Raw genomic sequence first — 27520 nt, 5'->3', positions numbered from 1 at the left:
TCAGGATTGCTGCAGCTATTCGGGGTCTTTTTTTATTCCAGATGAATTTTTGGAGAGTTCATTCTAGATCTGTGAAACATGCCATTGGTATTTTAATGGGAAGTGCATTGAATATATAGATTGCTTTGGGTAGTATGGACATTTTAATGATGTTGATTCTACCAATCCAAGAACATGGTATGTTCTTCCATCTGTTTATGTCTTCCTCTATCTCTTTTTTCCACGTCCTGTAGTTTTCTGAGTAGAGGTCTTTTACCTCTTTAGTTAAGTTTATTCCAGTACTATGTCGAACAGGAGTGGTGAGAGTGGGCATCCTTGTCTTGTTCCTATTCTTAGGGGAAATAGTTTTAGTTTTTGTCCATTGAGTATTATGTTGGCTGTGGGCCTGTCATATATGGCTTTTATTATGTTGAGGTATGATCCTTCTATTCCTACCTTGCTGAGAGTTTTTATCAAAAATGGGTGTTGGATTTTGTCAAATGCTTTTTCTGCATCAATTGATATGACCATGTGGATTTTTTCTCTCAATTTTTTTATGTGATGTATCACGTTTATCGATTTGTGGATATTGTACCATCCTTGCATCCCTGGGATAAATCCTACTTGGTCATGGTGTATGATCTTTCTGATGTACTGCTGGATCCGATTTGCTAAGATTTTGTTGAGGATTTTGGCATCTATGTTCATGAGGGATATTGGCCTGTAATTCTCTTTCATTGTGTTGTCTTTACCTGGTTTTGGTATTAGGGTGATGCTGGCTTCATAGAATGAGCTTGGAAGTGTTCCTTCCTCTTGAATTTTTTCTAGTAGTCTGGGGAGGATAGGTTTTAGTTCTTCCTTGAATGTTTGGTAAAACTCCCCTGTGAAGCCGTCTGGTCCTGGGCTTTTGTTTGCTGGAAGCTTTTCTATGAGTGCTTCAATTTCTTTCATAGTTATTGGCCTATTGAGATTTTTAGATTCTTCCTGATTAAGTTTTGGAATGTTGTATTTTTCTAGGAATTTGTCCATTTCCTCCAGGTTGTCTAGTTTGTTGGAGTAGAGTTGTCCATAGTATTTTTTAACAATCATTTGTATTTCTGTGGGGTCTGTTGTTATTTCACCTCTATCATTTCTGATTTTGTTTATTTGGGTCCTCTCTCTTTGCTTCTTGGTGAGCCTGGCTAAAGGTTTGTCAATCTTGTTTATCCTTTCAAAGAACCAGCTCTTGGGAGGAGGGGGAGGCGGTGGAGGTGGAAGCTGAAGCAGAGCGAGAGGCGGCCGAGGCGGCGCGGCGCGCGGCCCAGAGCCGTTGGGAGCCCGAACTGAGGCGGCCGCGCCTGAGGACAGCAGGAGTGGCGGGGCCGCCGCCGTCACCGGAGAGATGACCAGGAAGCCTGAGGCCGGAGACGCCCGCCCTCGGGCCCGTCAGTCCGGCTTCACCGCTCCCGGCTACTGGAAGATGAAAGAGACTATACAAGGGACCGGGTCTTGGGGGCCTGAGCCTTCAGGACCTGGCATAGCTCCAGCTTACTCAAGCCCTAGGCGAGAGCGTCTTCGTTGGCCCCCACCACCCAAACCTCGACTCAAATCAGATGGCGGGTTTGGGCCAGATCCTGGGTCAGGGAACACAGTGCCAGCCAGACGCCTCCCTGTCCCTCGGCCTTCTTTTGATGCCTCAGCTAGTGAAGAGGAAGAAGAGGAGGAGGAGGAGGAAGATGAGGAAGAAGAAGTGGCAGCTTGGAGGCTGCCCCCCAGATGGGGTCAGCTGGGAGCCATCCAGCGCCCTCGCCCTCCCCGCCCTACTCATCGAAAAACCTGCTCACAGCGCCGTCGTAGAGCTATGAGAGCCTTCCAGATGCTGCTCTACTCAAAAAGCACCTCGCTGACATTCCACTGGAAGATTTGGGGGCGCCACCGGGGCCGGCGGCGGAGCCTTGCACACCCCAAGAACCATCTTTCACCCCAGGAAGGGGGTGCGACACCACAGGTGCCATCCCCCTGCTGTCGTTTTGACTCCCCCAGGGGGCCACCTCCCCCTCAGCTGGGTCTGCTAGGTGCTCTCATGGCTGAGGATGGGGTGAGAGGGTCTCCACCAGTGCCCTCTGGGCCCCCCATGGAGGAAGATGGATTAAGGTGGACTCCAAAGTCTCCTCTGGACCCTAACTCGGGCCTCCTCTCTTGTACTCTGCCCAACGGCTTTGGGGGACCATCTGGGCCAGAAGGGGATCGAAGTCTGACACCCCTTGATGCCAGCATCCTCATCAGTAATGTGTGCAGCATCGGGGACCATGTGGCCCAGGAGCTTTTTCAGGGCTCAGATTTGGACACTGCAGAAGAGGCAGAGCGGCCCGGGGAGAAAACTGGCCAGCATAGCCCCCTGCGGGAGGAGCATGTGACCTGCGTGCAGAGCATCTTAGATGAATTCCTTCAAACTTACGGCAGCCTCATCCCCCTTAGCACTGATGAGGTAGTAGAGAAATTGGAGGACATTTTCCAGCAGGAGTTTTCTACGCCTTCCAGGAAGGGCCTGGTGCTACAGCTGATCCAGTCCTACCAGCGGATGCCAGGCAATGCCATGGTGAGGGGCTTCCCAGTGGCTTATAAGCGGCATGTGCTGACCATGGATGACTTGGGGACCTTGTATGGACAGAACTGGCTCAATGACCAGGTGATGAACATGTATGGAGACCTGGTCATGGACACAGTCCCTGAAAAGGTGCATTTCTTCAACAGTTTCTTTTACGATAAACTCCGCACCAAGGGTTATGATGGGGTGAAAAGGTGGACCAAAAACGTGGACATCTTTAATAAGGAGCTGCTGCTAATCCCCATCCACCTGGAGGTGCATTGGTCCCTCATCTCTGTTGATGTGAGGCGACGCACCATCACCTATTTTGACTCGCAGCGCACCCTAAACCGCCGCTGCCCTAAGCATATTGCCAAGTATCTACAGGCAGAGGCAGTGAAGAAAGACCGGCTGGATTTCCATCAAGGTTGGAAAGGTTACTTCAAAATGAACGTGGCCAGGCAGAATAATGACAGTGATTGTGGCGCCTTTGTGTTGCAGTACTGCAAGCACCTGGCCCTGTCTCAGCCATTCAGCTTCACCCAGCAGGACATGCCCAAACTTCGCCGGCAGATCTACAAGGAGCTGTGTCACTGCAAACTCACTGTGTGAGCCTCGTATCCCAGGCCTCAAGCCCATTCGATAATGGGCAGGGGGACATGGGAGGCCCTTCTTCCCAAGAAACTTCAATTCCTTTCCTCTCCTGCCTCTCCCACCCAATTCCCTTTGGTTTTTCATATTTAAATGTTTTAATTGATTTCTGTATTTTGTTTTTCTTTGAGAGAATACTTGTTGTTTTCTGACGTCAGGGGGTGGCCGTGGAAAAGCCCCTTTTTCCCTCGTCTGCAGGGGACTATTGTGGCCTGGGTGGGGCAGTGATCCTCCTTCCATGCGTATGGGTGGGCCCAGGAAAATCTGCTGGGGTGGCGGGCGGGCAAAGGGATTACTGCCTGCCAGATCTTCAAACTTTTTTTACATATATATATAAATGCCACGGTCCTGCTCTGGTTAATAAAGGATCCTTTGGAAAAAAAAAAAAAAAGAACCAGCTCTTGGTTTCATTGATTTTATGTATTGGGTGTTTTTTTTTGTTGTTGTTGTGGGGTTTTTTTGGTCTCTATGTCATTTATTACTGCTCCGATCTTTATTATCTCCTTCCTTCTGCTCATTCTGGGCTTTTCTTGTTGCTCTCTTTCTAATTCTTTGAGATGTAGAGTTAGATGATTTACTAGCATTTTTTCTTGTTGTTGGAGGTAGGCCTGTAGGGCTATAAACTTCCCTCTCAGGTTTGCTTTCATTGTGTCCCATAGGTTTTGGATTGTTGTGTTTTCACTGTCATTAGTTTCCAGAATGTTTTTAATTTCTTCTTTGATCTCATTGGTAACCCAATCAATATTTAATAACATGCTATTCAGCTTCCAAGTGTTTGAGTATTTTTGGTTGTTTTTATTGTAGTTTATTTCTAATATTATGCCATTGTGATCTGAGAAGATGCTTGGTATGATTTCAATCTTCTTGACTTTGGGGAGACTTTGCTTGTGACCCAATATGTGGTCTATTTTTTAAAATGTCCCATGTGTACTTGAGAAGAACGTATATTCCTTGGCTTTGGGGTGAAATGATCTGAAGATGTCAATTAAGTCCATCTGATCTAGTGAGTCATTTAGAATTGCTGTTTCTTTACTGATTTTTTGTTTAGAGGATTTACCCAGTGATGTCAGTGGTGTATTGAAGTCCCCTACTATGATTGTATTGTTGTCGATCTCTCCCTTGATATCTTCCAGGAGTTTTTTATGTGTTTGGATGCTCCTGCATTGGGTGCATATGTGTTTATCAGGGTTATATCTTCTTGTTGTATCAATCCCTTTAGTATTATGAAGTGGCCTTCCTTATCTCTTGTTATGGCCTTCACTTTGAGGTCTATTTTGTCTGATATAAGTATTGCTACTCCAGCTATTTTTTCTTTTTTTTTTTAACGTGGGGCTCAAACCCACAATCCTGGGATTAAGAGTCCCATGCTCTACTGACTGAGCTAGCCAGGTGCCAGCTATTTTTTCATTTCCATTTGCCTGAAAGATATTTTTCCATCCCTTCACTTTCATTCTGTGTGAGTCCCTTATTCTGAGGTGGGTCTCTTGTAGACAGCAAATATATGGGTCATGTTGTTTTATCCATTCAGCCACTCAATGTCTTTTGATTGGAGCATTTAGTCCATTTATGTTTAAAGTTATTATTGAAAGTACTTTTTTGTAGCCATTTCTATTTTCTGTGGCTGTTTTCTTTCTGAGCTTTTTATTTCTTCTTTTTACACTAGTCCCTTTAGCATTTCTTGCATTGCTGGCTGGGTGGTGATGAACTCCCTTAGACTTTTTTTTTGTCTGTGAAGCTTCTTATTTACCCTTCAGGGGAGCAGGGAAGTGGCTTTAGGCATCTGCAGGCAGATGGGGCCAGCAGTGGTCAGGCAGAAGCCACGACTCACCCAGAGAGAAGGAGTTAGTGCAGAATAGAGAGAGGGGGGGAGGAGGCTAAACCAGGAATCCTGGAGGCTCTGAGCAGGGTCCACAGACCCACCCTGCTGAGACAGAAGAAACTGAAACCAGGTGTCATCAGATACCATTGCCCCAGGCTCAATCCTCTCCCGAGAAGATCAGCCCACATGCCATGGGGGCCCAGACCATGGGGCTACAGAAGACAGAGGTTGAGCCCCTCCTGGACAGGCCCACAGGACTGTGTCCCTGGTAGAAGAACAAGGAGCCAGATGACAGAAACACCTGCCACTCTTCACCGATCAGCCGCTGCTCCCCGCTCCAAGCACCCAGCCCTTGCCGACCACTTGTCTTGCTCACATGTGGATTCTCATCACTCCCTGCCAGTCCCGGGGATGCCATCAGGGGGATCAGAAGGGGCACCTTTACCACCACAAGGCTGCATGGCTGGATGTCAGCCCCACTGCCCTCATGGCCTGGCACCCACTGTCCAGGTGGCCCTGGCCTATCTGGCATCATTTTCACATTCTGGGCCCGGCCTAAAAGCCTTGTCTGCAAGGGGTCAGGCTCAGGGTGGTTCTCGGTCCATCACCATGGGCTGGAGTCTCAGAAGTTGTGTGTATGGGAGAGCGCTGTCTCAGCAGAGTCCCCAGGATTCCAAGGAGAGCTCAGCCCACAGCACCACCCCAGGGGAGTCAGGACAAAGGCCACCAAAACGAGCCTGCTCAGGGCCTGCAGCACTTCTCCCGCACTTGGTTCCAGGAAAGCCCACCCTGGCCTTTGCCCAAGTCCTCAGGCTGGGACACAGGTGGCAGTGATGTCCCTGCCCAAGCTGGGAGCTGCCCGGAGATGGGTTGAGATGGGGAGGGTGGTGGAAGGAGTCAGAGTGAGGACTTGGGCTGCTTCTGGACACATCTGGACAAGAGAACATCTAGGCCACCATGGTTACCCATAGGACACCTCCATATGAATTAGAAAAGGCACCACTCACCTGGCAGAAGGCAGTGGGGCCTTCCAGATGCTTTCATGGCAGGAAACGTGGCTGACTCCCAGGCTTGAAGGCTGCCCACGGCTGCAGGCATCCATTACCCTCTCCTTCCCCTTGCAAGTATGGACGAAAGGCAGCTGAACCCTGTAATCTATAAAAGCCACAGAAATTGTGTCAACACCCATGGCAGCTACACCTGCACCTGCCAGGAAGGATTTGAGCTCAACCTGCAGGACCCGAAGCTGTGCAAAGGTAGAGGCCCGGGAGGACGCTGTGAGGATGGACTGGATGGAGCTGGGAAATGAGCCGAAACAGGTCCTGTAGCCCCAGGAGGCAGAAGATTCCCATGTTTCAAAAATGCCAAGGAACTGACAAGGCTCTGACTAAGGATTCACCTCCCTAAAAAGTCCTGCCACAGAGCAGGGCGGTGCAGGGCCCTCTGGGCCTGGGGTTTCCTTCTGGAGCCCCTGTGAGCACCCCCAGACACTTCCCTTTCCTCATCTTTCCTTGGAGTGACGAAGGTGCCCCTTCTGATCCCCCTGAAGGCACCTCCTGTACTGGCAGAAAGTGATAACAATTCCCATGTGAGTTGGGCCAGAGCTGTGACTTCTGGTTCCCAGAAGGAGATCTGGTCCAGCAGTCAGGAAGACGTAGGCAGGAGTTCTTGGTCAGGAGGTTCTGCCCTCATGACTCAGTTTCCCTCCTGGATTTGCCACTTATAAACTGGAGACTATGGTCCCTGCCATGTCCATCTTGTAGGGAGGCCACCGTAATGTGCTTTGAGGGTGAAGTTGAAGGTCACCAGGTGGTGGCATGTGAACTAACGGGTGGGATCCTCAGGCAATGAGAAGTGGGTGCGGGGAGGGCCTGACACTCTGGCTTTGTCCTCAGATGTGAATGAATGTACCTCCGGGCATACACCCCTGCCAAAGCCTGGCTGGTGTGGCTCAATAGTTGAATGTACATCCCTGAACCAAGAGGTCAGTGGTTTGATTCCTGGTCAGGGCTCATGACCGGATTGTGGGCTTCATCCCCAATAGGGGGTGTGCAGGAGGTTACCAATCAATGTTTCTACTTCTCTATCCCTCTCCCTTCCTCTCTCCCTAAAACCAATAAAAACATATTTTTAAAACACACACACACAAAGAACAGTGCCACAAAACAATCCACTGCCACAACACCGAGGGCAGCTATGAGTGCCGCTGCCGCCCAAACTGGAAGCTGATTCCTGGGTCCCCCAATGGCTCTAACAACACCATCTGTGAAGGTTCGGAGTTTAGATCCCATAAAAGAACCACATCTTTTTTCCTCTGCTGAGCCATCTGAAAGGAAGCTGCCATAAGGAGCTTTGACAGGGAAGGGGCAGCACTTTCAGCAATGGTGTGTGCCCAGTGCAGGCAGTGAGGAGAGGGCACCTGGGCCGGGCAGGGCTGAGCGTCAGATTCTGTTCTAATAATGGCATGAGCGCAGCTCAGTGCACGGCAGTGCCACAGCCCACAGACTCAGCGCATGGGAGCTATCAGACTGGCAGCCTCCCTGGTTATAAGTCCATCACCGATCCTCCCCCAGTCCTTTCTGCCCCACAGGTGGGGGCACAGCTTTGGGATGACACTTGCACACGCACAGTCCTGTCCTGTCCACCTTGCAGGAGCGCTCTGAGCTTATGGTGCTTTTACACTGGAAAATGTCACCACAACTTTGTGTATTGTCAGACTACGTGGCTGTTACACAGGGTGTAGCGGGGGTGTCCTCAGTGTACTTTGAGAGAAGGGTCAGGAGGGTTGGGTGTAGGGAGTAGAAGGAGGGCCTGACACTCTCTCTGGTTTGTCCTCAGATGTGGATGATTGTCAACCAGGGCAAAACTCCTGTCACAAATCCACCCAATGCCACAACACCAAGGGCAGCTATGACTGCCTCTGCCGCCCTGGCTGGAAGCCGGTTCCTGGGTCCCCCAATGGCCCACACAACACCGTCTGTGAACAAGGTTCGGAATTAAGATCCCATATTCCCAAATATCCATAGCTCAAGCCACCTAATCACATATTCATGGGCAGCCACACAAACCCAGTACAATAAATGCTGAGGGTGCCCTACTGGGCCAGGCTTCCATTTTAGTGAGACTAAATGTGAAAGATCTGGGGGTCTTGTGGAAGGAGCTGGGGTACTAAGGGGAAGGCTCCTGGGGGACCCCAAGCAGCAGCTAATTACTAACTGGGACAAAGGTATTTAATATCTCACAACCTGTACCTCTGTGGGGGCTTTCCTGCTATAGGTCAGGCCTCTGCACACTTCCCATAACCCCTGCATCTGCCACTCAGGGATGTGGAGTCAGCAGGTTTCATCACCTCCAACCAAGGCATGGGGGGGAGGCGGACTGAACACAGGAAGGGGGTAGGACACGGAGACGAGAGGGGCCCAGATTCCTGAATAAACAAAGTACTACTCAGTGTGAAATTTGGGACTGACCCTAGACCAGTGATGGCGAACCTATGACACGTGTGTCAGAGGTGACACACGAACTCATTTTTTTTGGTTGATTTTTCTTTATTAAATGGCATTTAAATACATAAAATAAATATCAAAAATATAAGTCTTTGTTTTACTATGGTTGCAAATATCCAAAAATTTTTATATGTGACACGGCACCAGAGTTCAGTTAGAGTGTTTCAAAATGCTGACACGCCAAGCTCAAAAGGTTCGCCATCACTACCCTAGACCCTGCCTCCAACACACACACACACACACACACACACACACACACACCCCTAATGGACAGCTGTTCTGTCCCCTGCAGATATCTCCTTCCCCACCTGGATCCCGCCCCCTGGAATCAAGAGTCAGGTGAGTGACTCCAGCCAGGACCAGAAGGCAAGGTCCCTCCACTCAGCCCACCGCCCACCCATTTCCCCACGCTCCCCCATCCATGCATGAGGCCCTCTAAGGCCTTATCTCCTCTTTCCCCAGAGTCTCTCTCGCTTCTTTGAAAAAGTCCAGGACCTCCACAGAGACTTCAAGGCTGCCTCAGCCCAGGACACCATCCAGGTAAGGACAGGACCCAGGGGAGGCAGGTGGAGGCATCCCATAGAGACCCCGAGGAAGCCTTGGTCTGGAAGAAGACCAACCCCAACACAATGGCACCCTGCTCTGAGGCCCCGCTCTCCCAGGGTGGGTGGGAAGAGCAGAGCAAGTATTTGTACTCATTGTTAGACCCCTGTACACCTATTAACACCTTTCCTCTTGTTCTGGCCACTGAGCTTGCATTGTCCTTGGTAGTCATGACCAGGGGTTGACCTGTGAGTGGTGGATTGCACTAGCAAAGACCCAGGAAATCCCATCTGGCACCACCTTTGTCCCCAAATAGACAGGTTCTAGGGTCTGTTCTCAAAAGCTGAGTGGGCAGGGTCTTCCTGAAGCTTCTCTGGCACAAGATCCACTGGTTCTGTGTCCCCATCCCCCCAGGACATCATACAGGAGGTGGATAATCTGCTGGAGAACCCGGGGGGCCTGTTTACTCTGCCTCGTTCAGAGCAGCACTGTGTGGCCACTAACCTGCTCACTGGCTGGGAGCACGTCCTGAGAGAGCTGAGCAAGGCCTTGTCCAATGAGACACTGACCTTCAGGACAGCTGCAGGAACTGGCAAGTAACCCCGCCTGCCCCCAGGCTCTGCTCTGCCTGCTCCTCACCTCATTCCTCTTCCCATCGCACTAGAGCTGAGTGATCACACTTGTACCTCCTTGTTACTCTCATAAACTTATTAAGATAAAAGATCAAAAGAAAATGAAATAAATTATCAATACTACACATTTCATTGTAATATAAATTATCAGCAGATGAAATAACTATCCTATATAATAAAGCGTTAATATGAAAATTAACTGCCACGCCCTTGCAAAAAATGGCCGCCCCCATGTGTTCACAAGATGGCCGTGCCCATTTTGTCACAAGATGGCTGCCACAAGATGACTGCCAGCAGGGGAAGGCAGTTAGAGGCAACCAGGCCAGCAGGGGAGGGCAGTTAGGGGTGACCAGGGTGGCAAGGGAGGGCAGTTAGGGGTGATTGTGCTGGCAGGGGAGGGCAGTTGGAGGCAATCGGGCTGGCAGGGAAGGGCAGTTGGGGGCCATTGGACCAGCAGGGGAGGGCAGTTGGGGGACAGAAGGCCAGCAGGAGATCAGTTAGATGTCAATCAGGCTGGCAGGGGGCGATTAGGTGGTGATCAGGCTGGAAGGCAGGAGAGTGGTTAGGAGCCAGCAGTCCCAGATTGTGAGAGGGATGTCCCAGATTGGAGAGGATGCAGGCTGGGCTGAGGGACACCCTCTCCAGTGCACGAATTTTGTGCACCGGGCCTCTAGTCCTATATAATAAAGTGGTAAAATGCAAATTGACCCTCAAGCTCTCACTTTGTCATAAGATGGCCAACAGGGGAGGGCAATTGGGGGCGAACAGGCTGGCAGAGGATGGCAGTTGGAGATGACCAGGCTGGCAGGGGAGGGCAGTTGGAGGAGATTGGGCCGGCTGGGGAGGGAAGTTGGGGGCCATCGGGCCAGCAGCGGACAGCAGTTGGGGGTGATCAGGCTGGCAGGAGAGCAGTGAGGTGTCAATCAAGACCGCAGAGGAGCAGTTATGGGGTGATCAGGCTGGCAGGCAGGTGAGTGGTTAGGAGCCAGCAGTCCAGATTGTGAGAGGAATTTCTGACTGTCGGTTTAGGGATCGGGCCTAAACCAGCAGTCGGACATCCCCCGAGGGGTCACAGATTGGAGATGGTGCAGGCTGAGCTGAGGGACACCCTCCCACACAGTTCACAAATTTTGTGCACTGGACCTCTAGTAATAAATAAATTAAGATAAAATAGAAATGGCATCAAAAGAAACAAAATATTAAATTTGGAGGAATGCAATTTAATATTATCTGATATTAAAGTGATTTGTTTTATTGAGGTGAATTTCACATAACATAAAATCTGCCATTTTAATCAAACTGTACAATTCAGTGGCATTTAATACATTCAGAGTTGTTCAGCCATCACATCTATTTTTTTTCTTCTTAATATGTTTTTGTTGATTTCAGAGAGAGGGAGAGAGAGAGAGAGAGAGAGAGAGATAGAAACATCAATGATGAGATAAACCAAAGAACCTATATACTTATATGCATAGCCCATGGACAAGGGCAATAGGGTAGTGAAACCTGGGGGGTGGATGTAGGGGCTGGGGGCAGGGGGGTAATGTTTTTAACATTTTGTTGTTGTTGTTTTTAACATTTTTATTGATTTTTTTAGAGCAAGAGGAAGGGAGAGGGATAGAGAGATAGAAACATCAATGAGAGAGAAACATCATTGATTGGCTACCTCCTGCACACATGCCACAGGAGATAGAACCTGCAACCCAGGCATATGCCCTGTCCTGGAATCAAACAAAAGGAGGAGGAGGATGCCTCTTGGTTCCTGGGTCGATGCTCAATCACTAAACTACGTGGGCTGTGCCTGACTGCTCTATTTTTAGCTCTTAAATGTAGGTCTTTGACCCATTTTGACCCGATTTTTGTGTATTGTGTGAGGTGTGAGTCCATCTTCCTTTTTTCGCTTGTGCAAAGCCAGATGTCCCAGCACCATTTACGGGAGAGACTGTTCTTTCCCTCATTGAAGGATTCTGTTGAAAATTGGTTAACCATAAATAAATGGGTTTATTTCTGGAATCTCAATTTTATTTGAGGGTACACATGTCTACTCATATGGAGTATCATACTGCTCTGGTTACTGTATACTAATAATACATTTTGAAATCAGGAAGTGTGAGTTCTCCAACTTTGTTTTTTATTTTGTTTGGGTATTGGGGCTTCTTGCAATACCATATGAATTGTAGGATGAGGTTTTCCATTTTTGCAAACAAAAATATCCTTTTGGAATATTGTTAGTATTGCACTGAATCTGTAGATCACTTTTGGGGATCTTGCCATGGTTAAAATATTAAGTCTTCCAATTCATAATCACAGAATACCTTTCCATTTATTTAGGGTTTTTTAATTTCTTTAGCAATATTTTGTAGTTTTCGGGGACAAGTCTTGAGCCTTCTTGGATAACTTTATTCCTAATATTTTGTTGAAGATATTTGCACCTATGTTCATAAGAGTTAATGGTTTATGTTTTTGTTTTCTTTTGATGTCGTTTTCTAGTTTGGTTTTTAGAGTAATTGTGGCCTCATAAAATTATTCAATGTTCCCTTTCATTCTATTTTTTAAGAGTGTACAAGAATTTGTGTTAACTCTTCCTTAAATGGTTAGTTGAATTCAGGTCTGAACGTTTCATTTAGAAAGTTTTGATTAGAGATTTGATCTCCTTACTTGTGACAGGTCTGTTCACACTCTAGTTCTTCAGTTACTTTTATACTTCATGGGTCTGTGGAAATTTGTTTATTTCATCAGGTTATATAATTTGTCATTTCTCTGATAATTTTTTGAAAATTCAGATTGGTATATATATATATATATATATATATATATAATTCTTATGTATATAAAATATATGTCTTATTATAACATATATATGGCATTATTTGGTATACCTATAATAATATTACTGATAATATTTGATATATAGTGTAACATAATATATATAAAAGATATCTATACATTAAAATGGTATTATAGCTACAACTGCTGGCACAGTTACTAGTCTAACTCCATTATGTAACTCCCACAACTCATAGAACTATTCCTGGAGGTGAAGGAGCAAGGAGACAAGAATGTCACCCTGAGCATTAATCAGGCAAAGATGCTGGTGAACTGGGATGTGGTGCAGGACTCAGGTGGCTCAGGTAATGACTGAGGTGGACAGAAGGTCAATGAGGCTTCAAGTGGAACAAGACACCCATGGATGTGACAAACAGAAAATTAAATATTAAAGGGAAGTATGGGCTGTGGTGGGTCAAAGGAGAGAATGCATCCCAGAAGGAAGGGGGCCTTTGGGACAACCCAAGATGTGACCCTTGTCCTTGTCTTGTAGGCTCTTCTGTGGTGGGCCTTGTCTCCTCTCCAGGGATGGGCAAGTTGCTGGTTGGGGCCCCCCTGGTCCTGGAAACTGAGGAGCAGTCAGTTCTGAATGAGACACACAAGGTCCTGCAGCAGGAAGGATCCTTCGTCCTGCTCTCAGATGTCATATCCGCCTTTGTGAGCAACAAGGACACTCAGAACCTCAGCTCCCCAGTCACCTTTGTCTTCAAGCATGTGAGTGCTGGTGAAACGGGGCTGTGGGTGTGGAGGAGGCCTGAGTCCTGGACACAGTCTTGGAGTTCAGGGGCTTTCCCATGGGTTCATCATCTCCCCAGGAAAGCCCATCACAAGCAGGATTTGGGTCAGCATTTCTGAGCAAGAGAAACACCAGCTCACACCTTGCTCTGTTCCTACAGTCAGTGACCCCGGGGCCAAGGCAGAAGGTGTTCTGTGTCTTCTGGGAGCCTGGCCAGAATGGAAGTGGTCATTGGTCCACCAAAGGCTGCTGGATGGTGGGCACCGGAGACACCAGCACCACCTGCCAATGCAGCCACCTCAGCAGCTTTGCTGTCCTCATGGCCCACTATGATGTGCAGGTGAGAGCCTTGAGAAGGGACTTTGTTCGGTGTCTATTGCTATGTAATAAACTCCCATGCATGTTGCACCTAAAAGAACATAATTTATTATTCTGCAATTTATGTGAGTCAATAAATAAACATGGTGCACCTGGGTTGTCCCGTCAGGGTCATACACAAGCATCTCATCTGAGGATTGCTGTCCTCCATTTCCTTTATCATATTCATATTTCTGTTTTTCTCTCTCCCCATCCCTCATTTTCTCTCACACATACTTACACTAAAATTAATATTTTTTAAGTTCTCCTTATGGATTTAAGATGATTTGAAAAAAACATGCAGGAAAAATTTTAATCTTTAAAAAATAGTCAGTTGCCCTAGCCAGTTTGGCTCAGAGGATAGAGCATCAGCATGCGGACTGAAGGGTCCCGGGTTTGATTCTGGTCAAGGGCACAAGCCCGGGTTATGGGCTCAATCCCCGGTAGGGGGTATACAGGAGGCAGCTGATCAATGATTCTCCCTCATCCTTGATGTTTCTATCTCTCTCTCTCCCTCTCTCTTCCTCTCTGAAATCAATACAAATATATTTTTTAAAATAAATCATGAAAAATTCGGCTAGAAATATTAATTTTAAGCTACCACCATCATCAGTACTACTCTTTCTTTAACCAAGGATCTAAATCAGTAAGGAACAGGTGTTGCAGGGATGAGGTGAGTAAGTCCAATGTGGGGAGCTGATCCCTGGAAATCGAGTCTCTGGATACAGACTCTGTCACACAGTATCACTTCATGCGGTTGGAGGATGATGCTCAACAGGGAACCGTGTGTCTCTGTGACTGTCGCATGATAACCTATAAGCTTAGTCATGAAGGAAAATCAACCCTATGGTTTCCAGGGCTTGGTCCTGAATGAGGACTCTCTTATCCCTCAATGTTTACAGGATCTGAGTGAATCAGTTCAGAACCCCCTAGAATTCTAACAGTGTCCATAAACATCACAAATTTACCTGGCTCCTCCACTCCGAATTTTGCTGAACTCTGCCCAAACTGAAAATGGTAGAAGGGTCATTAACCCAGATTAGGAGAGTGTGACTGCTCTCTCCTCTTTGCTGGGTCCCAGGATGATGATCCCGCCCTCGCTGTGATCACCTACGTGGGGCTGAGCCTCTCTCTGCTGTGCCTCCTCCTGGCGGCCCTCACCTTCCAGCTGTGCAAAGCCATCCAGAACACCAGCACCTCACTCCACCTGCAGCTCTCACTCTGCCTCTTCCTGGCCCACCTGCTCTTCCTCACAGCCATTGACAGAACTGAGCCTAAGGTACCGACACTGTCCCAAAGGAAGCATGCCCTGACCGTGGAATGAGGAGTACACTTGCATTGGACACCTTAATAAAATGACTTTGGGTTTGGGGAAGGTTAGAGGGGTAAGTAGCCCATGTTACATTGATTGACCCAACTAGAAATCATACCTTCTTTTGACAATTCCTTCATATACAGCAGAGTTCTTCCAAATATCAAGGTATAGGAGAGGTCCTGGGGCCATGCTCCACCCTGACAATCCCACCTGGTGACTCTCATTCCTCCCCAGGTGCTGTGCGCCATCATCGCCGGTGCCTTACACTATCTCTACCTGGCCTCCTTCACCTGGATGCTGCTGGAGGGCCTGCACCTCTTTCTCACCACACGCAACCTGACCGTGGTCAACTACTCCAGTGTGAGCAGGTTCATGAAGAAGTTCATGCTCCCTGTGGGCTATGGAGTCCCAGCTGTGATTGTGGCCATTTCTGCAGCATCCAGGCCTCACCTTTATGGAACACCTGCTCGGTAAGGGCAAATTCCTGTTTCTTTTTCTTCTTCCCCATGAGCATGGCTTTGTGGAACCAACATAGCATTCTGATTATGACAGATCATATGAATAGAGGCAATAAGTGATGATGGTTAGGGCATCTTTCTGATGGCTATCCTATATAATAAAATGCTAATATGCAAATCAACAAAACAGTAGGGCGACCAGTCGCTATGATGCGCACTGACCACCAGGGGGCAGATGCTCCATGCAGGAGCTGCACCCTGGTGGTCAATGCCCTCCCACTGACCTCTTCTGCCTCCATGGCAGCGCTAAGGACCCCTCGGGGGATGTCTGATAGCCAGTTTAGGGGAGCAGGCCTAAACTGGCAGTCAGTCATCCCCCAAAGGGTCTCGGACTGCGAGTGACTCCCTCCCCCCAGTACACAAATGTCCTGCGCCAGGCCTCTAGTTTATAATAATTAAGAAGAATGTCTCTAAAACTCTCCTTGAAATAACAAAGGTGTCATGAAAAAGGTGCTTAGGACATCATTATAAACAATTTCACCTACCTCAAATAGTACAGGTTGTTCCTAATTTATGTTTGGAAAAATAGAACTGATTTAAATAATCTGAACTATAGATTGCAACATAGTTGAGATCTCCATGGTGCTTACTCTCTGCCAGACACTTTTTAAAATATTTATTTCAGAGAGAAAGGGAGAGGGAGAGAGAGAAACATCAATGATGAGAGAGAAACATTAATCATTGATTGGCTGCCTCCTGAGGCAAGCCCCACACTTGGAATTGAGCCCACAAACCGAGAATTGAACTGTGACTTCCTGACTGGGAATCAAACTGTGACCTTCTGGTTTATAGGTCGATGCTCAACCACTGAGCCATGCTGGCTGGACTGAGCAAGGCACTTTTGTATCTCTTTTTTAAAAAATATGTTTCTATTGATTTTTAGAGATAAAGGAAGGGAAAATAGAGAGATAGAAACATGGATGGGCTTCCTCCTGTGTGCCCCATAATGGGGATGGAGCCCACAACCTGAGCATGTGTCCTGACTAGGAATCAAACCAGCAACCTCTCAGTGCATAGGATGATGTTCAATCCACTGAGCCATACAAGCCAGGCTGTGCCAGGCATTTTTCTAACCATTTTTATTTTAGTTAACGCAATTCATCTTCACACCAATACTGTGAATTAGACACTGTGATTTGACCCATTTTACACATAAGTCAATCGAGGCACAAAAAGTTTAAATAAATGCCCAAAGGGGCACAGCTAGTAAGTAGCAGAGCTGGGATTCAAATCAAGGGAGTCATTCTCCAGAGCTTCCACTCTTTGTCAGCTTTTTATACAAGGTTTAAGGTGTTCAAGGTTCATCATGTTGTAGCAAGTATCATGACCTGTGGGCTATGGAGTCCCATCTGTGTTGTGGCCATTTCTGCAGCTTCCAGGCCTCACCTAGAATTGTTGTTGCTGGTATTGTTGTTTTGTAAATAACATTCCATTATATAGATATATCACATTTTTTATCCATCCAACAGATGACAAACATTTTGATTGTTTCCATTTTTTTACTATGATGAAAAATGCTGCTATAAACATACATGTACAAATTAAAATATTTTTAATTGTATTTATTGGGGTGACATTGGTTAATAACATTATATATGTTTTAAGTGTATAGTTCTATAATACATAATCTGTATATTGCATTGTATGTTTATCATCCAAAGTCAAATCTCTTTCCATCAACCTATATTTCCCCCTTTACCCTTTACTACCTCCTCCCACCCCTCTCTCCCTCTGGTAACCACCATACTATTGTCTGTGTCTATGATCTTTTTGTTTGTTTGCTTGTCTTGTTTGTTCATTTCTTGCTTTCAGTTTTGTATCTTACATATGAGTGAAATCATAGGATTCTCGATTTATTTCTGCCTGAATTGTATCACTTAGCATGACATTCTCAAGATCCATCTATGTTGCACAAAGACAGAACTTCATGTTTCCTTATAGTGGAGTAGTATTCCATTGTATATAATAAGAACATCTTCTTTATCAAACCATCTATCGAAGGACACTTTGGTGGTTTCCATGTCTTGTCCATCATGAATAATGCTGCAATGAACATAGCCATGCGTTCATTATTTGTGTATAAATGTTTCAAAAATTTTGGATAGATATCCAGAGGCTACCCACTGAATGGGAGAAGGTATTTGCAAACAACACTTCTGATAAGGGATTAATATCTAAAATATATAACAAACTCACACAACTCAACAACAATAACTCAAATAAAAAATGGGCAGAGGACCTGAATAGACATTTCTCCCAAGAAGACATACAAATGAGGGCATTGAGCCCTAGCCGGTTTGTCTCAGTGGATATAGCGTCAGCCCAAGGACTGAAGTGCCCCAGGTTCAATTCCGGTCAAGGGCTCCTACCTTGTTGCAGGTTCCCCAACCTTGATTGGAGGTACATGCAGGAGGCTACCAATTGATGTATCCCTCTCACATCACTGTTTCTCTCTGTCTCTCTGCCTCTCCTTCTCCCTTCCACTCTCTTTAAAAATCAATGGAAAAATATCCTTGAGGTGAGGATTGACAACAAAAATAAAAATATTTTTTTAAATGAGGGGGTTGGAGAAAGAAAGAGAGAGATCAATTTATTGGTCCATTTATTTATGCATTTATTGGTTGATTCTTGTATGTGCCCTGACCCGGGATTGAACCTGCTATTTTGGTGCATTGGGACCACACACCAACCAACTGAGCCACCCAGCCAGGGCCTTAGACAAGTTCTTGTTGACACCACCTGAAATCACAGCCTTAGGCAGTTAGCAAAGTTATTGACAGGCGTTTGCTATTATTTTGACAATGCCTTAGGGCAGTGATGGCAAATCTATGACACGCGTGTCAGAGGTGACACGCGAACTCATTTTTTTGGTTGATTTTTCTTTGTTAAATGGCATTTAAATATATAAGATAAATATCAAAAATATAAATCTTTGTTTTACTATGGTTGCAAATATCAACAAATTTCTATATGTGACATATCACCAGAGTTAAGTTAGGGTTTTTCAAAATGCTGACATGCCGAGCTCAAAAGGTTCGCCATCACTGCCCTAGGGGCAGGCTGTTTGTCTCTCACTGAGATGAGCTTTCAGTGGAATAAAATATACACCAAATTTGGAGAATACACGGTTCCTGGAGAACTAAAGGGTCAGAATAAAATACTGACTGGTCTCTGGGGATAATGATGATGCTTTCAAAGAAGCTCCAAAAAATGTCAGATCTCCCTGCTGTCTGCAATGCTATCAGCTTTTGGCGGCCTCACCACTAAGCTGGGGAGAGAAGGAGTGGAAAGAGTTCAGAGTTGAAACACCACAGAGTCCTTCCTCACCAATCTTACCCAGCTTCGGTAGTTTCTCTCGGATGGACTATTTCAGTTCGTTCTGAGGCTTTGGGTAGCTGTCAGAGTTTTGAAATGGTTGGTCTTAGTTGTTTTGCTTAAGCATTTGTTGTTTTTAGAAGGAGAGCAAGTCTGCACACTTACATTCAGGAAGTCAGTCTCGCAGAAGCTGCACTCTTACCCACAACATGCTGCTCAAACTTACGTGCGCCTGCATCAGCTCAACTCTAGAGAGATTCCTTCCTGGACACATCAGTTCTTTTCTGCTTACATTTTTCTCAGTGTGTATTTCAGTGTCCTACTACACTCTCCATTGACCTGAAATGTCCTCTGTACAGGCGTAGGCAAAAGAAGGTTTACAATTGTTGGTATGGAAAATAATACAATAATTAATAAATAATTGAACCAAGAATAAACTGTTTCACATACTCACAACTGTAAGCCTACTTTTGCCCACCCCTGTTCCTTACCCTCATGTGGATCAAGAATGAATTCTGTCACTGTTTATCAGTAAAACCTTAAGCAAAAGACTTAAGCCCTTTACACTTCGGTTACAAACCTGTAAACATAAGAGGACTTCTGTTTAGCACTGTTGTTAAAATTAAGTGGAACAACGCAATAACAAAAGACAACCCAATTTAAAAATGGACAAAAGAAAAAGTGAACCTATATAATACTTTCAACAATAAAGATTTAAATAGCTTAGCTGGTATGGCTCAGTGGTGGAGGGTCGACCTGGGAACCAGGAGGTCCTCAGTTCGATTCCCAGATCAGGGCACATGCCCGGATTGCAGGCTCAATCCCCAGTGTGGGGCCGATCGATGATTCTCTCTCATCATGGATGTTTCTCTCTCTCTCTCTCTGAAATCAATTTTTTTTTAATTTAAGATTTAAATAAATAAAATAAAAAATAAATAAATGAAAATGGACAGAAGATTTGAATAGACATTTCTTCCAAGATATGTAAATGACCAGTGAGTGTATGAAAAGTTGCTCAACATCATCAGTCATTAGGAAAATGAAAATCAAAAACATCTAAATGAGATGTCACATTACAGCGATTAGGTTAAAGGGTTAAAATAAAAAAACAGCCCTAGTTGGTTTGGCTCAGTGGATAGAGCATTGGCTTTCGGACCAAAGGGTCCTGGGTCAATTCACATCAAGGGCACATGCCCTGGTTGCAGGCTCCTCCCAGGCACTGGTCTGGAGCGCCTGCAGGAGGCAACCATTCGATGTGTTTCTCTCACATCGATGTTTCCCTCTGTCTTTCCCTCTCTCTTCCACTATCCCTAAAAAAAATCAATGGGAAAATATCCTTGGGTGAGTAATAACAACAAAAATAAGAAGACGAACTTTTAAAAAGATTATTCAGCCATTAAAACATGCTGCAGCCCTAGCCGGTTTGGCTCAGTGGATAGAGCATTGGCCTCTGAACTGAAAGGTCCCGGGTTCGATTCCAGTCAAGGGCATATACCTGTGTTTCCGGCTCGATCCCCAGTAGGGGGCGTGCAGGAGGCAGCCAATCAATGATTCTCTCTCATCATTGATGTTTCTATCTATCTCTCCCTCTCCCTTCCTCTCTGAAATCAATAAAAGTATATTAAAAAAAAAACATGCTGCAACATGGATGAACCTTGATTGAAAACATGCTGGGTGACAGAATCCAGTCATAAAATACCACGTATTGTACGATTCCATTTATGTCCAAAGTAGGCAAATCCATAGAGACAGAAAGTAGATTAATGATGCTGTGGGGCTATGTGGGCAGTGGGGTGCCTGGAAGCAGGAATGAGGAGTGACTGCTAGTATGAATGAGTTTCTTTTAGAGGAGTTGGGAATGTCCTAAAGTTAGATTGTGGTAATGATCGCACAACACTATGAATTTTTTTTGAAATATATTTTTATTGATTTCAGAGAGGAGGGGAGAGGTAGAGGGAGATAGAAACATCAGTGATGAGAGAGAATCATTGATTGGCTGCCTCTTGCACACCCCTACTGGGGACCAAGACTGCAACCCGGGCATGTGCCCTTTCAGTCCGCAGGCCGATGCTCTATCCACTGAGCCAAACAAGCTAGGGCAACTCTATGAATATTTTAAGGTCACTGAACTGTACAGTTTAAATGGGTGAATGTTAAGGTATGTGAGCTACCTCTCAAAAAAGTCATAATTTAAAAAATTCAGTCCTAGCTGCTTTGGCTCAGTGGATAGAGCGTTAGCTTCCCATTTTTGTTTTGTTGTTGCAGTATGTCTCATTGTGTATCTGTGAGATGTGTGGGATTAAAGACCATGCATACTTTCTTCACAACAGTATCTTCAGAGCCAACCAAGAGCCTACACAGAAGAGACATTCTATGTTTGTTGATGAATGAATTAATGAATGAATTTGCATAATTGTTCTACATTTCTAAGGACCAATGCATTTTTAATTCTCTCTCTTTCTTAGCTGCTGGCTCCACCCAGAAAAGGAACTTATATGGGCCTTCCTTGGACCAGTCTGCGCCATCCTCTTTGTGAGTGATGACATCAGAGCATCCTTAACGCTCAGCTGAGGGTCATTAGACTTATAAGGAGGCGGGAGGATGACATGAGCAAGAATGTCCCTGGGCTGTCTGGGTTTGCTTTGGTTTTCTAAGATCCTCCCAAAACTACAAGCTCTAACACTGTTACTAAATATGAAAACTACTTAAATGTGGAATTTCTGTTGGACGGGCTAGACTAGAGATAACAAACTAAAATGTTATTCACTAAACCTTGTGTGTTTTCCTGAAGGTCAATCTAGCTTTCTTTCTGATGACCCTATGCATTTTGAAAAGCAAACTTTCTTCACTGAACAGTGATGTGTCCACCCTCAAGAACACAAGGTAAAATGGAGAAGAGGGTGACAACCCCACAGACATGTGTGGTCCCAAGAGCAAATCCATGTGCCTCAGCAGCCCTGGCGTCCCTTCTCGGGGTCTTCTGAGGGAACCCAGAGTAAAGAGATGACCTCCAATGGCAGCCAGCTTGGATTCAGTGATGGGCTGCTGACTTCCCAGCTACAATGCTCTGTTTCTAATCCCATCTTGTAACTCCCTCAGCAACAGGAAGAATTGACATTGATTGATAAACACTCTTTGGCCTTTTGTCAGCAGTCCTACAACAAAAGTACAAAGAACCTGTATGCACTTAGAAAGATCTGTGACTCCTCCCACAACCCAGTCTACACTTCCATACCCACTCTCAGTCAGGCTCCTTCTCACCCCTCTCCAGTATCCCTTCTACATTTTGCATGTCATTATTCCATTGTATTAATCATTGGAATAGCCTGTGACCTTTATGAAAATGGAAATCTTGCCTCTGTAACTTTTAATGCCCAAGCCCCAGCACACAGCCTGATGCACAGAACACACTCGTAATGTTGGTTAGATAAGATTAGGCATCACCATGGAGCATAATAGAATTTTTTTTTTGAACTTACATTATGAAGTGTCACAACCCTACTCAGTTCAATCCAAATGCCATCCTGGACCCAGGTAGCATTTCTATTGTGGAGAATCATTGACAGTAAAGGTCAAAGCTGAACACAAGTCTGTCTGTGAACTCATCACCCACAGGGGAAGGCAGGAGCATTCACTGGGTGGAGATGAGAATGGCCTTGATTCTGTTGCTCTGGGTGCATATGGGCCTCTCTTCTCCTTCTACCCAGGATGCTGACATTTAAAGCGATAGCTCAGCTCTTCATCTTGGGCTGCACGTGGTGTCTGGGAATCCTGCAGGTGGGTCCAGCTGCTCACGCCATGGCCTATCTGTTCACCATCATCAACAGCCTGCAGGGCGTCTTCATCTTCCTGGTGTACTGTCTCCTCAGCCAGCAGGTACCACTGTCCACCTCCCACTCAGGACTCTTTCCATTCACACTCCTCTCAGTGAGCTGACTCAGAGCATGCTTTGCCTCTGCAGGTCCGGGAGCAATACAGGAAATGGTGGAAGGGTGTCAGGAAAACCAAAGCAGAGTCTGAGCAATACACCCTCTCCAGTGGACTCCTGTCAGATGCCCCTAAACACAGTGTGGTAAGGCCATGCATTGCTCCCAGAGCACTTCACTAACTGATAGAGTACCTCATGCCCAACACACTGGAAGACCTGGGAACCTAGCAGGTGATGCCCTAGGATGGCTCCCACTGAATTTACTCTTTGATTCCTTAACCATTAGCAATGGTCTCACTTAGAAAATATATATATTTTGCTGTTACTCCTTAGGACTGTGTTCATCTTGACTTTTACACATCAGCACTCTTATTGAACACCGGCTGTGTGCCATGCATGGTTAGCTACATAAGCAAGAATCAATGATCTGAAGCAGGGATGCCCATTCCACTCAGACCCACATTATCTTACCCTCAATCCACCTCTATCTTTTTTTTAATTAAATCTTTATTGTTCAGATTATTACAGTTGTTCCTCTTTTTCCCCCATGGCTCCCCTCCACCCGGTTCCCACCCCACCCTCTGCCCTTACCCCTCGCCCCCAATGTCCTCATCCATAGGTGTATGATTTTTGTCCAGTCTCTTCCCGCATCCCCCACACCCCTTTCCCCCCAGAGAATATTCAATCCACTCCCTTTCTATGCCCCTGATTCTATTATATTCACCAGTTTATTCTGTTCATCAGATTGTTTATTCACTTGATTTTTAGATTCACTGTTGATAGATATGTATTTGTTGTTCATAATTTGTATCTTTACCTTTTTCTTCTTCTTCCTCTTCTTAAAGGATACCTTTCAGCATTTCATATAATACTGGTTTGGTGGTGATGAACTCCTTTAGCTTTTCCTTATCTGTAAAGCTCTTTATCTGACCTTCAATTCTGAACGATAGCTTTTCTGGGTAAAGTAATCTTGGTTATAGGTTCTTGGTATTCATCACTTTGAATATTTCTTTCCATTCCCTTCTGGCCTGCAAAGTTTCTGTTGAGAAATCAGCTGACAGTCGTATGGGTAGTCCCTTGTAGGTAAATGACTGTCTTTCTCTTGCTGCTTTTAAGATTCTCTCTTTGTCTTTTGCTCTTGGCATTTTAATTATGATGTGTCTTGGTGTGGTCCTCTTTGGATTCCTTTTGTTTGGGGTTCTCTGCGCTTCCTGGACTTGTAAGTCTATTTCTTTCACCAGGTAGGGGAAGTTTTCTGTCATTATTTCTTCAAATAGGTTTTCAATATCTTGCTCTCACTCTTCTTCTGGCACCCCATAATTCGGATGTTGGTACACTTGAAGCTGTCCCAGAGGCTCCTTACACTATCTTTGTATTTTTGGATTCTTTTTTCATTTTGCTTTTCCAGTTGGGTGTTTTTTGCTTCTTCGTATTTCAAATCTTTGACTTGATTCTTGTGATCCTCTGGTCTGCTGTTGGGAGTCTGTATAATATTCTTTATTTCAGTCAGTGTATGCTTAATTTCTAGTTGGTCCTTTATCATAACATCGAGGGTCTCACTAGATTTCTTGAGGGTCTCATTAAGTTTATCGGCGGTTTCTAGAAAATTCTTGAAAAACCTTATAACCGCCGAAACCGGTTTGGCTCAGTAGGTAGAGCATTGGCCTGCGGACTGAAAGGTCCCAGGTTCGATTCCGGTCAAGGGCATGTACCTGGGTTGCGGGCACATCCCCAGTGGGAGATGTGCAGGAGGCAGCTGATCGATGTTTCTCTCTCATCGATGTTTCTAACTCTCTATCTCTCTCCCTTCCTCTCTGTAAAAAGTCAATAAAAAAAAAAAAAAAAAAAAAAAAAAAAAAAAAAAGAAAAACCTTATAACCGTGGTTTTGAACTCTATATCCAGTAGTTTCCTTTCCTTCATTTCTGTCCTTTGTGACTTGTTTCTTTGTCTCCACATTTTTTATGCTTCCCTGTGTTGATAGAGTGGCTTTCTGTGCTAGGTGTCCTATAGGGCCCAATGGCTCAGCCTCCCCAATTACCTGAGGTGGACACTCTTGGTGCACCTCTTTTTGGGCTTTGTGCACAGTCCTGTTGTAGTTAATCCTTGATTGTTGTAGGTATCACTGGGAGGAATTGACCTCCAGGCCAATTGGTTGTGAGAATCAGCTGTGTCTGCAGTGGGAGAACTTCTGTGCTGGAGACACCCTTCTGGGGCAAGACTTGCTTCAGTGGGGCTTTGGTGCTCACTGAGTCTGCCCCCTGAGTGTGTCCCTTATGGATCTGAGGAGTTGTAATCTGGATGGTCCCACTCTGACCACTGGGTACACTGCTCTTGGATCTCTAAGGAGGTGCTAATTTAGCCTCTTCCTGAGGCTACCCAGCAGGAGCTATGGAGAGATCTGCAGATTCCTCTTCTTTGTTTGGGGTTTAGAGGTGCTCAGATGAGGCCCAGCTGTGAAGCAATGCAAGCTGCTGTGGGGCCTTCGGCCTTCTTTTGGAAGTTCTGGGTCTCTCTGACCCAGCTGCAGTTTGTTAGGTAATTATCAGATTGCAAAGGGCCAGGCCTTTCATGTGCAAAAGCCTCTGCACACAGCTATGGTGGGGCGGGGTCTCAGGGGATCAACAGGGTGGAGCAAACAGCTATGGCTGCTCCTCAGTCCTGCCCTAAGAGGCCCCAAGTCTCAGTGTCCCAGTAATCGCTGCAAGCACTTCTGAGAGAAAGCCACCCTGGAGTTCCACCCGATGCCAGACAGTCCAGTTTCTCCCCATATGAGTCTGGGTCCCCAGAGACTCACCCGGAATTGGAGTTTAGAGCAGTCGGGAGCTTGAGACTCCCTCTTGATTAAAAAAGACAACTTTGTCCTCAGTTGCCAGCCCTTTCCACGTGCGCCTCTATACCTCTACAGTTTACTTCCACACCTCCTCTGAGTCTCAGTGTGCTTTTCTCTTTCCTTCTAGTTGTAGAATATCCACTCTGGCAGCCTTCCTGGGGTTCTGGATGATGTCCATTTTGTCTTTCAGTTGTATTTTTGAAGTGGTTGTGTGAAGCAGCAATTTCTGGTGTTTACCTATGCCGCCATCTTGGTTTCTCCCCATCCATCTCTATCTGTAGTCACTCAACACCACACAACAAAAAGGCAAATATGGGGGAAATGATGTACATCTTTAAGAATTAAATGGAAATAAGTGTTAGCTAGCATTTTAGACTTAAAGAGCCTTCCTGATATTTTCAGCACCCTCCATCCACTGTAAAACCAGGAAGGAGAAGGCATCATTGCATGGGATAATTTATGGCAATGATTACTAAGAACCACCAGTGGTTTAGATTTACCAATTTCTTTTAAAAAAAATTTTTTAGACATAAGAAGTTCTTTTACTTACAGTTAGTCACCTCTTCTTCCATCTTCCATTATACCCCTTGCGTCTTCTTTCCCATTTAAAGGATCCTACTATGCCTGCCTACTGTGGCTCAGTGGTTGAGCATTGACCCATGAACCAAGAGGTCTCTGGTTCAATTCCTGGTCAGGTCACACTCCTGAGTTGCGGGTTTGATCCTCAGTAGGGGTCATGCAGGAGGCAGCCAATAAAAATATTTTTAGTTCTCTATCCCTCTATCTTCCTTACTCTCTCTCAAATAATAAAAACATATTTTAAAATAAATGTTTTAAAAAGAAGTCTAGTATACTCCCAGGAAGTCCTGTATATCTTTCACCTGTTCACTCATCTTCCACAAGCACTGGTTTCACTTTTGAATCTTCTATCCCCTTTCCCTTTCTCAGCAAGTATTTGTACCATATATTCCACAGAGAAAATCTGAGTCACTGCGATGACTCTGTGAACTGCACCCTCTCAACCACGCATACATTAGCAGGCACCTTCTCCACATTGCCAAATCATTCACACCATTTCCCTTCTCTCTGAAGACAAATTTCACCTTCACTTTGAATTCTGACATTGTTGCCTTATCAATTATTCTTACACTATTGTTCACACATTCTCTCTCCTCCCTCTTTGTCTTTCTCCCACCCTTATCCCCTTCAGTCTTCCCTCACCTTCTCAAAAGCATTCTTCCCAATGTTGTAGCAACATGTTTGATTTTTTTCCACCTTACAAACATGTACCACTTGACCTACCATTTTCTTCTAGCTACCAGCCAAGAGTTGATTTTTCTCTGTCTCCGTTTCATTGCCTTAAATTCATTCCCTCAATTCACAGATTTTGGCTTCTTTCCCCCATCATTCCACCGAAGCAAATATCTCTTAGGTTTACAATGATCTCTGTGCCCCTAAAATCCTTCCAGAAACTTTTTATACTATTTATCACTCTCTCTAATGAAACACTCCATCCTTATCCTGTCTAGAATCTATTCACATGCCCCTCCTCCATGTCTTTCTCCATTATATCTCCACCATTAGCTTTTCTCTCTTTGTTTCTGTTATAGCTTTAACCAGTGGATTGAGTCCAGAACAATTTAAATTCTCATTAAATTCTTTCTTCCTAGGCGATAGAATTCATTCCTTAGGGTCAGTCACCATATAGATGCAAATGATGGCCACATACGTTTCTCTAGCTCTGAGAACTAGAGGAATATTTCCAGTTACTTGACATCTTTGATATTACCAAGGCACCTTAAACTCAGCCTTCCAATTTATGACCTCCATCTTCACCCTAATCCCATCCTTTTCCATGTGTTTTTCTCTCTCTGAATGGCACTACATCCATTCCGTGGCACAAGTTTGAAACCTGAATGTCACTCCACAGTTACCTGTCCCACTAAAACCTATCAATTATACAGCCCTATTGTTCTTTTCTTCTCAGTATCTGCCAGA

General features: G+C 45.5%; 1 protein-coding gene and 1 pseudogene across 1 annotated transcript in view; both read left to right on the top strand.

Annotated features, from left to right (window-relative positions):
• LOC139011462 (adhesion G protein-coupled receptor E2-like) overlaps positions 1-27520 on the top strand; it is a 42188-nt gene that overhangs the window by 10693 nt on the left and 3975 nt on the right. The window contains exons 6-19 of the mRNA XM_070416996.1: positions 6141-6271; positions 7854-8003; positions 8814-8860; positions 8984-9061; positions 9479-9656; positions 12720-12827; positions 13016-13246; positions 13423-13598; positions 14697-14894; positions 15165-15400; positions 21229-21295; positions 21555-21646; positions 22471-22639; positions 22725-22835. Of these exons, the coding sequence (XP_070273097.1) occupies positions 6141-6271; positions 7854-8003; positions 8814-8860; positions 8984-9061; positions 9479-9656; positions 12720-12827; positions 13016-13246; positions 13423-13598; positions 14697-14894; positions 15165-15400; positions 21229-21295; positions 21555-21646; positions 22471-22639; positions 22725-22835 (1972 nt within the window). The remainder of the gene's footprint in view (positions 1-6140; positions 6272-7853; positions 8004-8813; positions 8861-8983; positions 9062-9478; positions 9657-12719; positions 12828-13015; positions 13247-13422; positions 13599-14696; positions 14895-15164; positions 15401-21228; positions 21296-21554; positions 21647-22470; positions 22640-22724; positions 22836-27520) is intronic.
• Positions 1230-3302, top strand: LOC139010994 (sentrin-specific protease 3 pseudogene; annotated as a pseudogene).

The sequence above is a fragment of the Myotis yumanensis genome, unplaced genomic scaffold, assembly GCF_028538775.1.
Source record: "Myotis yumanensis isolate MYYU_CA2020_CCGP unplaced genomic scaffold, mMyoYum1.0.hap1 SCAF_5, whole genome shotgun sequence".
NCBI classification, from domain to species: Eukaryota; Metazoa; Chordata; class Mammalia; order Chiroptera; family Vespertilionidae; genus Myotis; species Myotis yumanensis.
This window is presented reverse-complemented; position numbering and strand designations above follow the sequence as displayed.